At 39.7% G+C, this 13,772-nt stretch overlaps 1 protein-coding gene across 1 annotated transcript in view; it reads right to left on the bottom strand.

The window, feature by feature from the left end:
• ABHD17C (abhydrolase domain containing 17C) overlaps positions 1 to 13,693 on the bottom strand; it is a 30,465-nt gene extending 16,772 nt beyond the window's left edge. The window contains exon 1 of the mRNA XM_009330895.1: positions 12,803 to 13,693. Coding sequence (XP_009329170.1) covers positions 12,803 to 13,335 — 533 coding nt within the window. The 5' untranslated portion in view covers positions 13,336 to 13,693. The remainder of the gene's footprint in view (positions 1 to 12,802) is intronic.
• Positions 13,694 to 13,772: the final 79 nt, after the last annotated feature.

Below are 13,772 nucleotides of genomic sequence, written 5' to 3'. Positions count from 1 at the left end.
TATTTACATTAATATGCTCAAGCACTGTAGAAGAGCAAACAAAGTTATTAAATAAGGCTAGGCTTCTCTCAAAGACAGGCAGTATCTCATAAACGCTAAAGGGCTCTATGCAGAAGCCAAGCGAAGAAGTGTCATGGCCTGTGTTATCCAGGAGACCACACATCCTGCTTGGATAGTCCTCTTTTCATTCTCTGGAAATATTTCATGTTCCTTTGAGTTGTTCTAACCACGTCCACAGATTTAAAGATGAAAGGCAGTATTTTCTTTTGATTTAAAAAAATCAAAACAATCGGCCCTTCCTCTGCACTGACATGTCTTGTGAATCATAAATAGGAAGAAATCCTACTTGGATAAGTGACACTGTAACCTCTATTTTTCCCCCACCCCCAGATAAGTGGAGAAAACACATACCAGTTTTGTAATTGCTCCAAACACTGAGCTTTATTACAGTGTGAAACTGTATGTGCTTAAGCATCTGCTTTCAAAGAAGTGGCAAATTCACAGCCTCACAGATAAACACTGCTCTCCTGATGAGTCTCTCCTGCCTTCTCTCAATTATCCATTTTCAGCTAGACTCATTAAATATTCTAACAAATACCAAGAGTGATAACTGCCAAATGGAAAAGACAGTCATTTCATGAGAGCAATCTATTACTAGAAAAGATTTTTCCAGTATCTTTCTGAAACAAGAAGATAGTGTTCTTCGTTTCTCACCATTTTTATATCTTCTAAATCAGACTCAAATTCCTTTCTTCCTAAGCATCCTCAAGTTCTCCCATTCCTGTCACTCAAAGATGGGCTGACTTGACTCTACCAGGATTAAAGATCTGTTGCTCCACAGAATCTATACGTTATCAAGCCAATATTTAAACCTGCACTGTTTTGCACTTAATTTTCACCTTGCACATGTTCCTTTAATGAACTTTTAGCACAAAGTATGTTCAGGCCTCAGTAACAGTCAATAGAAAGCTAAGATGATTAAGAAAATATACAGCAATCACCAGGATTAACAGTACCAGATGTTCTAAAACAGCAGACCACAGATAACTAGTTCAGAGCTTAAAAATTAAATTTCCTAGCCAAAGCCTTTATCATCACAAACCCAGGGGCGAAATCCCTTCTCCCAGTAAGTACTACTTAGAATTGTGAACAACAAAATTTAGCACAGCGTCAAAGTTTCTCCTGTGCACTTCTCCTGTTCAGTTGAAGTGCTCACGAAACCTGCCTTGTGCTCTCCAGGAACTTGAAAAGATAGCACAAAAAAATAATTTATTATAGAAACAGATACCTGTGTTGAATTATATGCAAAAACATTAAGTATCAGTAAATTTTACCTATTTTAAAGTAACAAATGTTAATCTAAGAAATGGGAACAGTACTTCTGTGCATTTAGAAGAGTACTAACTTTCTCGTAACTTTCCTAAACTCACGTCAGAAAATTCAGTCCTGAAACCAGGTCATATATACTGGCTCAGCTTATCCAGCTATCTCGTCTGGCATCATCCAAGCTTCTACGGTGTAAAAGACATTTTTGCCCACATTGTGCAAATCAAGAGGTTTTAATGATGGTCAAAGAGCATGCTTGCATACTTTGTTTTCTGCCAACATACCTAGTTAATGGGGCCAATTGCTTTTGTGGTCTTTTGGTGAAAGATGTCTTGCTAGTCAACTTTTTCCCCTCAAAAAAGGATGCTTACCAATTAACAGCTAGCTACTCCACAAGCAGCAGAAGTACCTAGCAGTGGATCAAGGACAACTGTTAACACAATCAGTTAAGTGCATTATTCCAGCTGATGCTAAAGGCAGAAACTGACCTGCAGATGCATCTTAGAGAATGAAAAAAAAACTAAAAATGAAAGGGAAAAGAGAAGCAGCTTCCTGATGTTACTCAGTGTTCTAGTTGCCTCTATCTGTGATGCCGTCCTTGTAAAGCAAGCAGGCTCCCTACTCGATTGCAGTATCACCAGAGAACAACTGGTTATGCAGAAAAAAAAATGTTAGCAATTCCAGTATGTGCCACACCGGCACGTAACTGCCTACCAATAAACCAGCATAGCATAAAGAAGTCTTGTGCTGTTGGAGTTTCTATTTTTGAAATAACAGATAACAGTGCAGTGCTTGGAAAAGTAGGTGTTTTAATGTCTACATTACGGCCAGGCACCAATGGGGATAGTAACGTTTTGGCTATGTAGGTTTTCTGCAGTTCACCGTTTCATGGCACATGCACTTTCAGTTATAAGCTACTGCTGTGTTCTCCCCCAACACACACTTTTCATATTTAGCTCTCCACACAGTTACATTTTACAAGTGAATAGTGTTTCCCTTTCCCCTAGTACCACAAAGCTTCCAAGACAGAGGCAAAATAGAAATATTTAATGAGAATTTTAAAAAATATTTTAAGCAGCAGCCTGATCAGTTCTACAGTGAAGAGCAGGAAAGAACATAGTTCATATTAGACTATTGCCCAGAAGCACTGGGAATAGTGGAAGGAAGAAAAAGAGAGTAACAAATGACGAACAATGCTTGCTAACTTGAGTTCCTCCTCTCCCCCTCAAAATCCCAGTAATAAAATTAGCTAAGTTTAAGCTAACATTGCTTCCTTTATTCCAAATTAACACTCCATAATAAAAAAAAGAATAGAAAATTGCTGTGAATGTCCAACCAAAGAGACTAATAATCTTTGGTTCAGTTTCTCCTGCTGCTGAAATGCAACAAGTTTAGAACTACATCCAGGTAAGAAACATCCAAGATCCTTAGGTTTAACGTCCTCATTACAAACATCATTAAAGTGGATTTTTGGATGGAAAGGGTAATTTCCCAAAATAACTGGAAGGTGCCAGATCTTATTTATATCAATAGCGTCTGTTCAATGCTCTACACAGAATGGTCTACAGATCTTAGATGAGCTTTGACAGAAGGGCATCCAGTTTGGATACATTTGGTGCCAGCTTGCTTAGTCTCAGGATAGAAAAGAACTCGATAAACCAAGGAGACTTTACAACCCTCTCACCCTCTACAAAACTGGCCTAACATTGAGGATTTATGACATTCTTATCTTTCACATCAAGAATTCAGATCCAAGTTATATTGAAGTACATTCTATCATCTTTGTTCATGCAAATAAAAATTACAATTATTTCTATTTTTAAAAGACAAATTATATTTGTGCCTGTATTCCTTCACAGATAGTAGTTTCTGCATTATCAGATTGGCTTTTAGTACAAATTTCAAAAACAGGATAAAAAACCTAATTGTACTGGTTTTATGCCCAGGGGGCTTTAGAACTGAACATCACATTACATGAATAATTAGCAAGAGCTCAGGGGAGAGGGTTTCTGTATCAGAGAAACATAAGTTTGGAAGCTGGCAGAGATTCGGCAAAAGTCAACACCTTTTTGGCATACTGGTCAGGCTTAAGGTTAAACCACTTAATATCTTAAACCACTGTACTGACTCCTGAAAGGGTGCTTCTTGAATCCAAAACGAGATGTCTGCAATCTGTGCTAAGTCACAGTGTAATTATTAACCAGTCTGAGGCAAAGGTTACATGTTCATAAACCAGTATGCATAAAAATAGCAAAACTGTAGCTGAAACGCTACCCCACCTCTTCCTACAACTTAACCAACTGTAAAAGTACCCAAACTTGCTAAGATGCTCAGACTGAAGCACTAACTTTTTCTGTAGTATTATTAAGACACATTGAAAACCATGCTTTACCAGAAAAATAGACAAGCTTTTTACAATAGGGAACAATAAAAAATATTATGAAGAAGATGTCTAGTACAACTTAATATGCAAGGTGAGGTACATTCCAGTCTTAGAGGAAGGAGGAGACTGACTGGCTCTTGACCAGCTGCCTCAAGGTAAGAATTGTTCAGGCAACACCTCCAAAATAAATATTATACCAAATTAGCTACTTCAATTAAGAAAACACAACACAACACACCAAAACATACACGTGCTTCTGTGAGAAATGAAGCTATAGAGAACATAAACAGCATGCAGAAGACGACTTGTAAATTTGCCCTGATGAACATGCTGCTTTTTTCTTGAAAGATGCCACTTTCCCCAGGCTGCCATACGGCCAACATCCTACTTCAATGAAGTCATCAGATGTCGGGGAAGACTATACAGAGATGGGACAAAGATTAAGATCTGTACAAACAAACCAGTCCAATGCTTAAGGCAGCAAGTTAACTACTCAAAATTTCCTTTAAGGTGTAGATGGTTCCATACACCATTTTGGTTGCAAAATGCTTAGCAGAAGTCTAGCCCCGTACTACTGTTGGCTGCTCTTTTATTTTGCATATTATTAAGACTTGCAATTTATTGTATAGTCTAATAGTTAAGACAAAGTGTCTTGTTTAATTTATTGTAAATAGCCATTAAGATTCATGCAATAATGACAAAATAATCTAAACCTTATCTCAGTTTATCTGTACACTGGAAAAAATGTGTAACTGGTTTTGCTTCTTTGCTGATATTGAACACCATTTTTCAAGTTCTATGAGAACATCCAAAGCAAAGCTAACTAAAAGTCAGCAGAGAGAAGGAATGCCCAGAAAGATCCTGTAACAACCTTATTAAAAAGAGAAACATTTCAAGCCATACTATTTAAAGGGTGCTTTCCTGAGAAACATGTTGAAGTTGGTCTCAGAATTTTCAGACTTGTTGGATCCCGTTATCGATTACTCCAGAGGAGTTCATTTGCTGCACACAAAAAGACATGGCCAGGACACGTCACAAAATTAAATTTAACTGGTCTAACACAGTGGGATCTTAAGAAATTTGGCAGCGTCCTGTAAAAAACAAAACAAAACAAAACCAACAAACAAACAAACCCCCCCCCCCCCCGGCTTTGAGCTACTAGCTGACACTGCTTGCCTTGAGAAGGGTTATTTGCCAGACACTGATGTATGCAGCTTGTTTCAGCAGCATGCCTTGGCTGATAAACAAGGCTCACAAGAGTCAAAGTTCTTAAAGTAACATTTCCATATGTAAGCAGGGTTTTTTTAATCAGGCACAGTAACACAGATCTTCCTAAAAGCATACCCAAAACTGTCCAAACCAACAATCAATTTCAAATTAACAGTTAAAAAAAAAACATTTTCATCTTGAAAGATATACCTAGAAAGAATTTCAAGAGACTGTACCAATAAATAATATTACTGTCAGGACAGCATACATGAAGTTTTTCTAACAAATTTGCAATACAAAAGAACCCAGAGGCAATACGTTGAGATGACCTCTAATTTAATTTTTTTCCCTCTGGACTTTGAGGCAAGTGTACTAACTTAAAGCCTCGTCTTCCACATCAACATCATTCTTCATTTGTGAACCCACATGGAATTCCCCTTTTTGAAAGTTGAGACGTTACACATTTATTTCGCGATTGTAGGGATTTTCCCCAAAGACGTGCATGTGCTCATCAGGAGACATGAAACCAAGGGTGGGAAGGTGGGTGGGCACTGAGCCAGGTCCTACTGTTTAGCACAGTTTTGCGCCTTTGTATTATTTGGTCTCATGGTCCAGCAAATCCAACCACAATGTTTAACGCCAACAGGAGAAGCTCTGTTCTGTAAAGCTAACATAGTGGTTAAAAAACCATAGAATAAAGATATGGATATAGATAATGGCAGTATAACACTGCCATTATACAACTGGCCTACATTTGCACTTTCTGAGATTGTTTGAGGGTTGCATAGCTTCGTGTGCAAACATGCCACAATAACCCATTTTTCTCAAATTAGCCTTTGGAATACAGAATGCAAAGACGTTCCTCAGTCTGTAAGCTGACACTATGCACTATTCATCCCATTCTACATTCTTAGCCTTCTATTAAAAGCACCTTTATTCCCCTGTGTTCATACAGAGTTGCCTGGGTTTACAATCACACACTTCCATTGCTCACAAAACCTGACACATTAAAAAACCGGCACCAACAAAACACTCAGTTTGAGAGCCGGAATGAACTTCATCATCAGATCTCAGGCTGAGCATGCAAGACCAGTGTAAGTCATTCATCGAAAAACTGGAAAGCAGGAGAGTCAAGATGAACTAGTAGCGAATGGGTCACTGAAACTGCTTATTCAACTCACAAGTATAGTCTCTAGCGATCTCAATTATCCACTATCCACCGACTCTTATAGATAGGAGAGGTTTGCCCACCTATTGTATTTTACACCATACAAACCCAAGTTTTTAGAGTTAGACAAAGACAATCCTTAATTATTTCTATTTCAGATCAATATAAACTCAAATTAACATGAGAGACACTTAAGAGTCACCAGCGTTCAAAAATTGAAGATGTGCCTTTCCTAGGTTCAAGAGAACACAAGGAACCCCTCATCTTGCACATGGACAAGTGCCTTCAATTTCTCTCAAGTGCAGCGGCAACTGAAACTATCTCCTAATCAACGGAGAAAGATTTCTGCCCTTTTTAGGGGCTAGTTGGCAAAAGCAAGCCTGTATGTGCACAAGCACGTTAGGTACAACATATTCGCAGCTTATTTTATGACTCATTTCAACTGCTTCCAATGCAGCCTTGTAATTGATTTATATTTGTGAGGGAGGGCAGAAGGGAGTGTTAGTTATTAATTAAATTTATTACCAACTTCAGGGAAAAAAAAGGCTATGTTATTTGTTCATTTAATTTATTACTGCTACATAATTTTGAGACTGTTACCTTCAAAGCCAACAGAGACTGCAACTAAGGAACTAGTTTCTCGATGTTTTGCTTAAAAGTGTTTTTTGGGGGCAAGGTTTAAAAGTAAAAGTTACTATAATCACACTGCCCTTTCCACCAGGCAAATGTCATGTTAAAACGAAATATGAAATTCAGACATATGCTACAGAAATTAGGCTCCAAACAGCTAATTGCTTGGCACTGCCTTTGTACTAGTCTATCTCCATGTGAGGAAGCATCACAGGACAAAAAAACCCAGAAAACCAAAAAGAACCTGTTTTCTTCATTCAATATGGAAATATAAATATCCATTTGCTCAAGAAGTGTCAGTTTTCCCCACAAAACCAGTTGCTGGCAGATAATTCACTTTTGTAGCTTGGAACGTTCTCCACCTATACCCACAAGTATCTACAGTCCTGGACAGCATTGTTAATTGGGTTTTTTTTTTTTTAATTTGTTCTTTTTACTTAAGTTCACAAGTAATGAGCTAGTGTAAACTTAGCCCAGCACTTAGAAACACTCCAAAATAGCAGAGTAACAAAGGATAAAGGTTGAATTTTGGAGGGATTTTTTCGTTTTTGAAGTTGCGATGGACTGGAGATTGACCCTGGCTTCAGAGCAAAACCAGAGGTTTACGCGGTCCAGCTCAAACTCCACTGTTAGGAACAAATTGAACAAATCTAAGTGCTACCAGCAACATGCACAGGTCAAACAGCCACCCTGTAACAACCACCAGCTCGGTCTCAAAAGGTGACACGCTTCTCTCTCCAATGTGAGAAAGGGAAAAAGCTTGCCTTTCTCTTTGTCGTACACTTCACGAGATTTAGCAGCGCTAAAAGCAGACAAAAACCTTTAGTTACTTCAGCATGTAGGATTTAGCAACATGGTCCTCTAGAAACCTTTGTGTTCAATGCTCTGATGATGTTGAGAACCAGAGCCTACAATCTTTGAACGGCAGGGTAAACCGACATCTCCGGTTCAGGACCCTGAATTTCAGAACTATCTACACCCAGGATAACAAGTACTGTTAGCCAAAGGCTCTTTGGCAGCTTATTTTTCTTCCCAAATAACACTAGTGGCAAAACATTCTTGACAGTGAAAAACCTCCCTTTTTTTTTTTTTTAAAACAAGCTTTGATCTTGCAGTCCTGACAGAAATAGGGAAATACTAAACAAAACTACTTTTACTTCAGTGACTAAACTAGGTAATACAACACCAAAGCTCAGTAAACATTTTGAATAACTTTAAACATCAGAGCACCTGTTTTAAACAGTTGTTGGTATTTGTCCCTGGGACGCTCATCATCTGCATTAATCTCTGCTCACTGCATAGACAACAACAGGAGACTATTCTGTATGTTTCTATTTTTGAGCAAAGTTGTATGCAGTTTTTCCTGAAGTACTGACCATGGCAGGTAGAATAAGCTGAGTTTTAGACAATGGCCTCCTTAAATAATCCTTTGCAGACACCGTATCAACATTATTAAAAAAACTGCAAGTGGAAAATACCCTATCAAAGTCCATGACAGAAAAATCTACCAGGTGATGCAAGGCGAACACTATTACTCCAGGACTATTTACAGTGACTCTGCCAAGCACGGCCTTTGGCCATCCCAGGAATTTAGTTGGTAACTTTTTATCAAAACCTCTAGGTATTCAATCTAAAGAAGACAGGTTAGATCATGCACAGAAACACAGTGCTAGTGAAAGAAGATTCTGTCGCAAAGAAAATTAAAGTAGAAATTAACTATTTTGATAAAACAAGGTAAAAAAACCTGAAGCTATTATTCACCGAGAAAGCTGTAACCGCTTCAGCAAACCAGAATGGAGGCGAACTGACATAACCTCAGAAGATTAGTTATCACTCTAGTCTAATCCAATTAGGTGCGTTTCCTAATTCTACTCAAATGAAAACTGTAACACACTTCCACCAACTCCTGCAAAGGAAACAGCAATAAGAGGAGACTGATAATCAGCACCACAAATAATAAAATTCCCATATAATAAAAGGTTTGGGGTTTTTTTACACTTTTTCCTCAAATTTAATGTTAAAAACTATTTAAACAGCCTAAACTATCTGCTATCCGTTGATCAAAAGCCCTTGCATTTTACTATACCATTTCACAATTCAATTCCTTTCATCCTGCCATATTGACTAAGCAGCTTAATGAAAAATGGAAGTGAACCAACGCTCTCCTACGGACTGAAAGACAAACCCGAATGTACGTGTTTTGAGAATGAAGGATTTACACGTTACAATAACATGTATCATTTAGCAAAAGCTGAAATAGAAACAGAAGATACTGGTTTATATTGTGCACCAGGAAAAAAACATCAAGCTGTATTTTGTTAAATGCAACAAGAACAGCTCTTCTAAGCTGTTTAACAACTACATCTCCTTCACCTCCTTTCAATATCCAAAAGATGGACTCGGAGGTTCTCCTCTTTGATACTCTACTACAGAGGCAGAGAGAGTGGGGAAGCAGTGCCTTCTTTCATTTGACCGGGATTTTACAACATTTCACAAATCTTCTCCAGATTTTCAGAGAACATACAAACTGATTTTAATACGAATAGCATGCAGTCAACAAAGCAGTCACGCTTTGGTTTTGCGCTTAAGCACTGTACCCAAACGCTAAGGGTGTATCCTGTTTTTAAGTACCCAACATCGTCTTAATGTAAAAGCTTTAGAAAGTTCAACCTTTCCCCGTGGAATTCAGGAAAGGGGGGAGGAGGATGACAATCAAGTCACTCTGTGCAGATGTTGTACTAAGTCAATCAGATATTAGGGCAAGAGTTAATCACATCTCAATAAAAAGCAGCAACTTAAAACCATATGGACCACGAGGGAAGACAGCGCGCGATATAGCTCCTCTTCAATCTGGTTCTGGTTTTGGAACAAACAGAACAGAAACAGACCAACCTGCCTAAAACAAAACACTCACAAAAAATGTCATCTGAAGCAATGAAAACAGAAGATTCTTTCTGAGAAACATTTAGATACCAGATGGAAATTTGTTAATCAAGTGGAAATAAATATATATATACAAGCCCAAATTAATTACTCAGTAATACTTGATATTGGAACTAGAGCAACCAATGCTACAGTTAGACCTCCGAAGGAACATCTATAAAAACTCATTTTAAGGGAATAAAATTCTATGTCAACATAGAATTAGGCTGAAAGGCAGTTAGCATTCAAACTTAGTAATTAGTAAAATTATCATTTAAGAGTATACTTTATTCGTGAGGAGAGATACTAATTTAATTAGAATTAAGGAAAATAAGTTACTCTTTACAAAGACTAAAAGAATGGAGAATAGTTGACACTGTTTCTCCAAAGACAGGCTGATAATTGAAACTGAACAACAAAAAAACCAACCTTGATTTTATTTTTCAGCCACTGTTTACAAGACAGTTTTATAATCATTTGTTATATAAGGTTTAATATCTAAATGTGTATGTGGTAGCAAGATTCTCATTTCAGTACCTTGAAAAAATACAGTAAAAATTTGCAGCCATGTTTGCAACCGCAGTCAGCTCACCATCATTTCTAAAATTTGGCAGCAATCTGTTTTGTTCAAGTGTAGGGTTAATTCCCACCTTACTCAGGGCAACTTTCAAAATACGCTGATAAATTAATATTTGCTAAGTATCAGTGGTACTTCACAGGCACAATTTAAATAAAAAAAAAAAGAATCTCAGACTTCCAACATTTTAATGATTCCTTTCTGCTGCCAGGTGGAACGTCTGGTGGATTCAGAAGAGCAACAGCTTCCCACAGAACTTAGCACACTCACTGAATGCTTTCGATGGCTTAGTGAACCTCTCCTATTTTAAGACTTGACTTTTAACTTTGCATCACAGTTCACTACCGTATGACTACAGGCCAAATGTTAGGAATTTGCATTAAGAATGAAAGCATACACAAACTCTTGGAAGCTACCAATGAACTGCTGCAGCAGAAATGGTATAGTATGACATTTTACCTCAAGAAGCAGACTTGTATGTTACAGTAGAATATTTCACTTAATTGTGAGCCACTTGGACTTATTAAAAAGGGCTAAGAAATTATCAGTCTCAAAGTTCACACTACCGCTTAAGAGAATTCCTCAGCAGAAAGACTATCGCTTTGGCTCATATCTGTTACGAAGACACTTATCTGTTAACACACAGAATCGATTAACTTTTTCTTTTAAGCTTACATTTTACAGTAACCAATTTCTTTACTGGGCACCTAAAATACTGTAATATTTCCTTCGGCTCCAAAAAATCTAACCGATGAAAACACAACTACTCTAACAGTACTCTCAAGGTAGCACTAAGATGTGGGATTTACAAACACGGCAAAGTTAAGAGTTGGCAAATTTCAACCCCTTAATTTAAGGAGGAAAGCAGAACCTAGATCACGTATAAACTACAAAAGGGACTCCAATATAAAACCATAAACTTCCTCCGGTCACACTTTAATAGAAGGAGCGCAATCCTCTCAGAGCAAGCTGGGCACGTGTTGGCATCACCTACTGGGTCAGGCTTCTCAAAAGACTTAAGTGAAGGAACCCCTTGTTTCTGGATCTACGTAGATCTTAAACACGTACTAAATGCCTGTCGAGAGAGGAGCACTTCCAGGCAGATATGAAAGCACTTTGTTTCAGAGCTCTAGAAGGCTTTCACGAAAAAATATGATCAACTAAACATTAAGTGAAACAGAGAGAAAACACAGCAACTGAAGGACAAACATTAACTAGGCTTGGCTTACACATAACACTTTTCCTCCTTTAAACCTTATTTACATCATCCATATGCATAACGGTGGCATTTAATAATTTATACTGCATATCAAAATTATCTCTTTACATAAAACCATATTATTTATATTCAGGAAATTTTTTTTTTTTTTAAGAGTCCTGGAAAATGAACCCAGAATCTGGTTTACTCACCAAACAGACAGAACTCATGCTACAAAAGGGTAACGTCCCCCTACACCTTTCTCCCCCACGCTTTTAACCTGGACTTGGGCAGACCAATGTCAAAAGCTGTTTGGACTCCACAACTGACCAATCCCCGGATCCTTGAAAAGCCAATTATCTAAATTAGTAACAACTCCTGTCACTATTTTTGAAGCTGGCACGTATCCCTAAGACATTAAATACTCATTTCATGTAGGCCAAGTTCATCTACACAACCCCAGAGCCAAGAACAGAAAACGTTCATCGTTCTTTTCTCTTGCCCTACTGCAACAATTTAAGCTTTTTAAAGTTCTCCCTTTCAGGATACGTTCTGCGAGGTCCTACTTTAAGAACCACTTACACAACAGCAAAAGGAGCTCATTGTTTCTATGGACAGAAGAAGCAACAGAGGCCCGGGGATGGCAATCAGTTGTAGCAAGGATCCAGAGGAGGCAGCTCTGCTCAGGATTTCCTAGAAGCCAAGGACTCCCTGTTCCTACTGACCACACTGCCTTGCCAGAGTCTTCTCACTGCCACTCCATCCCTTTGGATGCCACCTGCTTCGGCATCTCCTCCTGGCAGAATCCCCAGCTCTACTTCCACCTGTCAACGCTTTCTCCTTCCACCCCGCTACCCTACCCAATTCGATAACAGTTTGTTTGGTTGCCAAAAGAGAAAGACATCTATGTCGCACAAGCTTGCATGAAACCCCAGACGCATCACAGAACACCAGCAGTTTCTTGGTAAGCACTAGCCTAGACTACCGCCAAATTCAGTCAAGGTTTTGGCTCAGCTGGGTTACCTCTAAGCGTAGACAGTGGTAGGCAAGTCTCGAACCAAAGTTTTTTGGGTTTTTTTTTCCATCCTGCAAGCTCAAACTGCAACCAATGCAGTATGTCCTGCTCAAGATGGGGATTTGTAATGGTACAGCTGACTGAACCCCTAAATCTAGAAAAAAACCAAGGATGAAGGCTTGTGCATCCTTTTAACAAATGAAGCCATCCAGCAAATCGCGTTGTAGCTGTTGATGGAACACGTGGTGAGGCCATTGAAAAAAGCCATCTACAAACCCTTCCCCTCCACCTCTCAGCAGGTTAACAGTGCAGACACCGGACTTATTAGGATTAAACGGAGATACAGAAATACCTTGTCCCCAATACCCATTTACCTTGTCCTGAGGGCCTGCCAGGCTGCATCAATGTCTGCGTACAGGTTTTTCTCAGAGGGCTTGCCAGTGCTCACCCCGTAGCCAGAGTAGTCGTAAGAGAAGACGTTGCAGTTGATGCGGGAGCCAAGGCCAATGTAGAAGCTGCACATCTGGCCCAGGTCCACAGCATTACCATGCGAGAAGAGCAGGGTGTACCGGCCAGTGGGGGCACAACGTACGAACATGCAGCCCAGCCTGTTATCTCGAGCCGTGCGGGAGAAGAACACTTCCACGGCATCCAGTTCCCGCTGCGAATACTGCCAGTCCGCCCGCTCGCTCAAGTGGAGGCTGCAGGTGCCTGATCCCGTCGGGGTCCCTGCCCCGGCTGCCGCCCCAGCCTCCTGCTGCTGCTCAGGCTGCAGCACGGTGTAGGTGGGCTCCGGGGGCAGGAAGGCCAGCTTGGCAGCGATGCGGCTGGGGCAAGGCGGGCAGCAGAACAGCCAGCAGAGCTCGCCCAGAGAGAAACCGTTCATTCTGGGGCCTTGTTCTGGCATCAGAGACACCGGAGAAAAACTAACCTATACTGGGAAGAAGTCAAACCAACCGACCCAGAGCCCTCCTCCGACGCAACCTGTGCACCTTCCTGCAAGGCTAGAAGCTGCCCGCCCAAAATGCAAACGACAACCTCGGAGGAACTACAGTTCAGCAAAAATAGTGCAGCTCTTCAAAGCCTGAAGGCGTGATTATAGCAAAACAAACAAAAAAAAAAACCAAACAAACAAACCAGCCACCCCACAAAATATAAATTAAGTACAACCGGCCCTTAAAAACCCAACTAACGCTACAGTAAATGCAACCCTCTAAAGCGCCACCCTCGATCCCCTCCAAGAAAATAAACCACACGTACGTGTATACATTTACAAAATGACTTCCCAGACCCTACGGCTCAGTGCGGCGCGCCAGAATTAAAAGCGGAGGCCCCCCCCGCGCC

Source organism: Pygoscelis adeliae, unplaced genomic scaffold (genome assembly GCF_000699105.1).
Source record: "Pygoscelis adeliae isolate BGI_AS28 unplaced genomic scaffold, ASM69910v1 Scaffold318, whole genome shotgun sequence".
Taxonomy (NCBI): domain Eukaryota; kingdom Metazoa; phylum Chordata; class Aves; order Sphenisciformes; family Spheniscidae; genus Pygoscelis; species Pygoscelis adeliae.
This window is presented reverse-complemented; position numbering and strand designations above follow the sequence as displayed.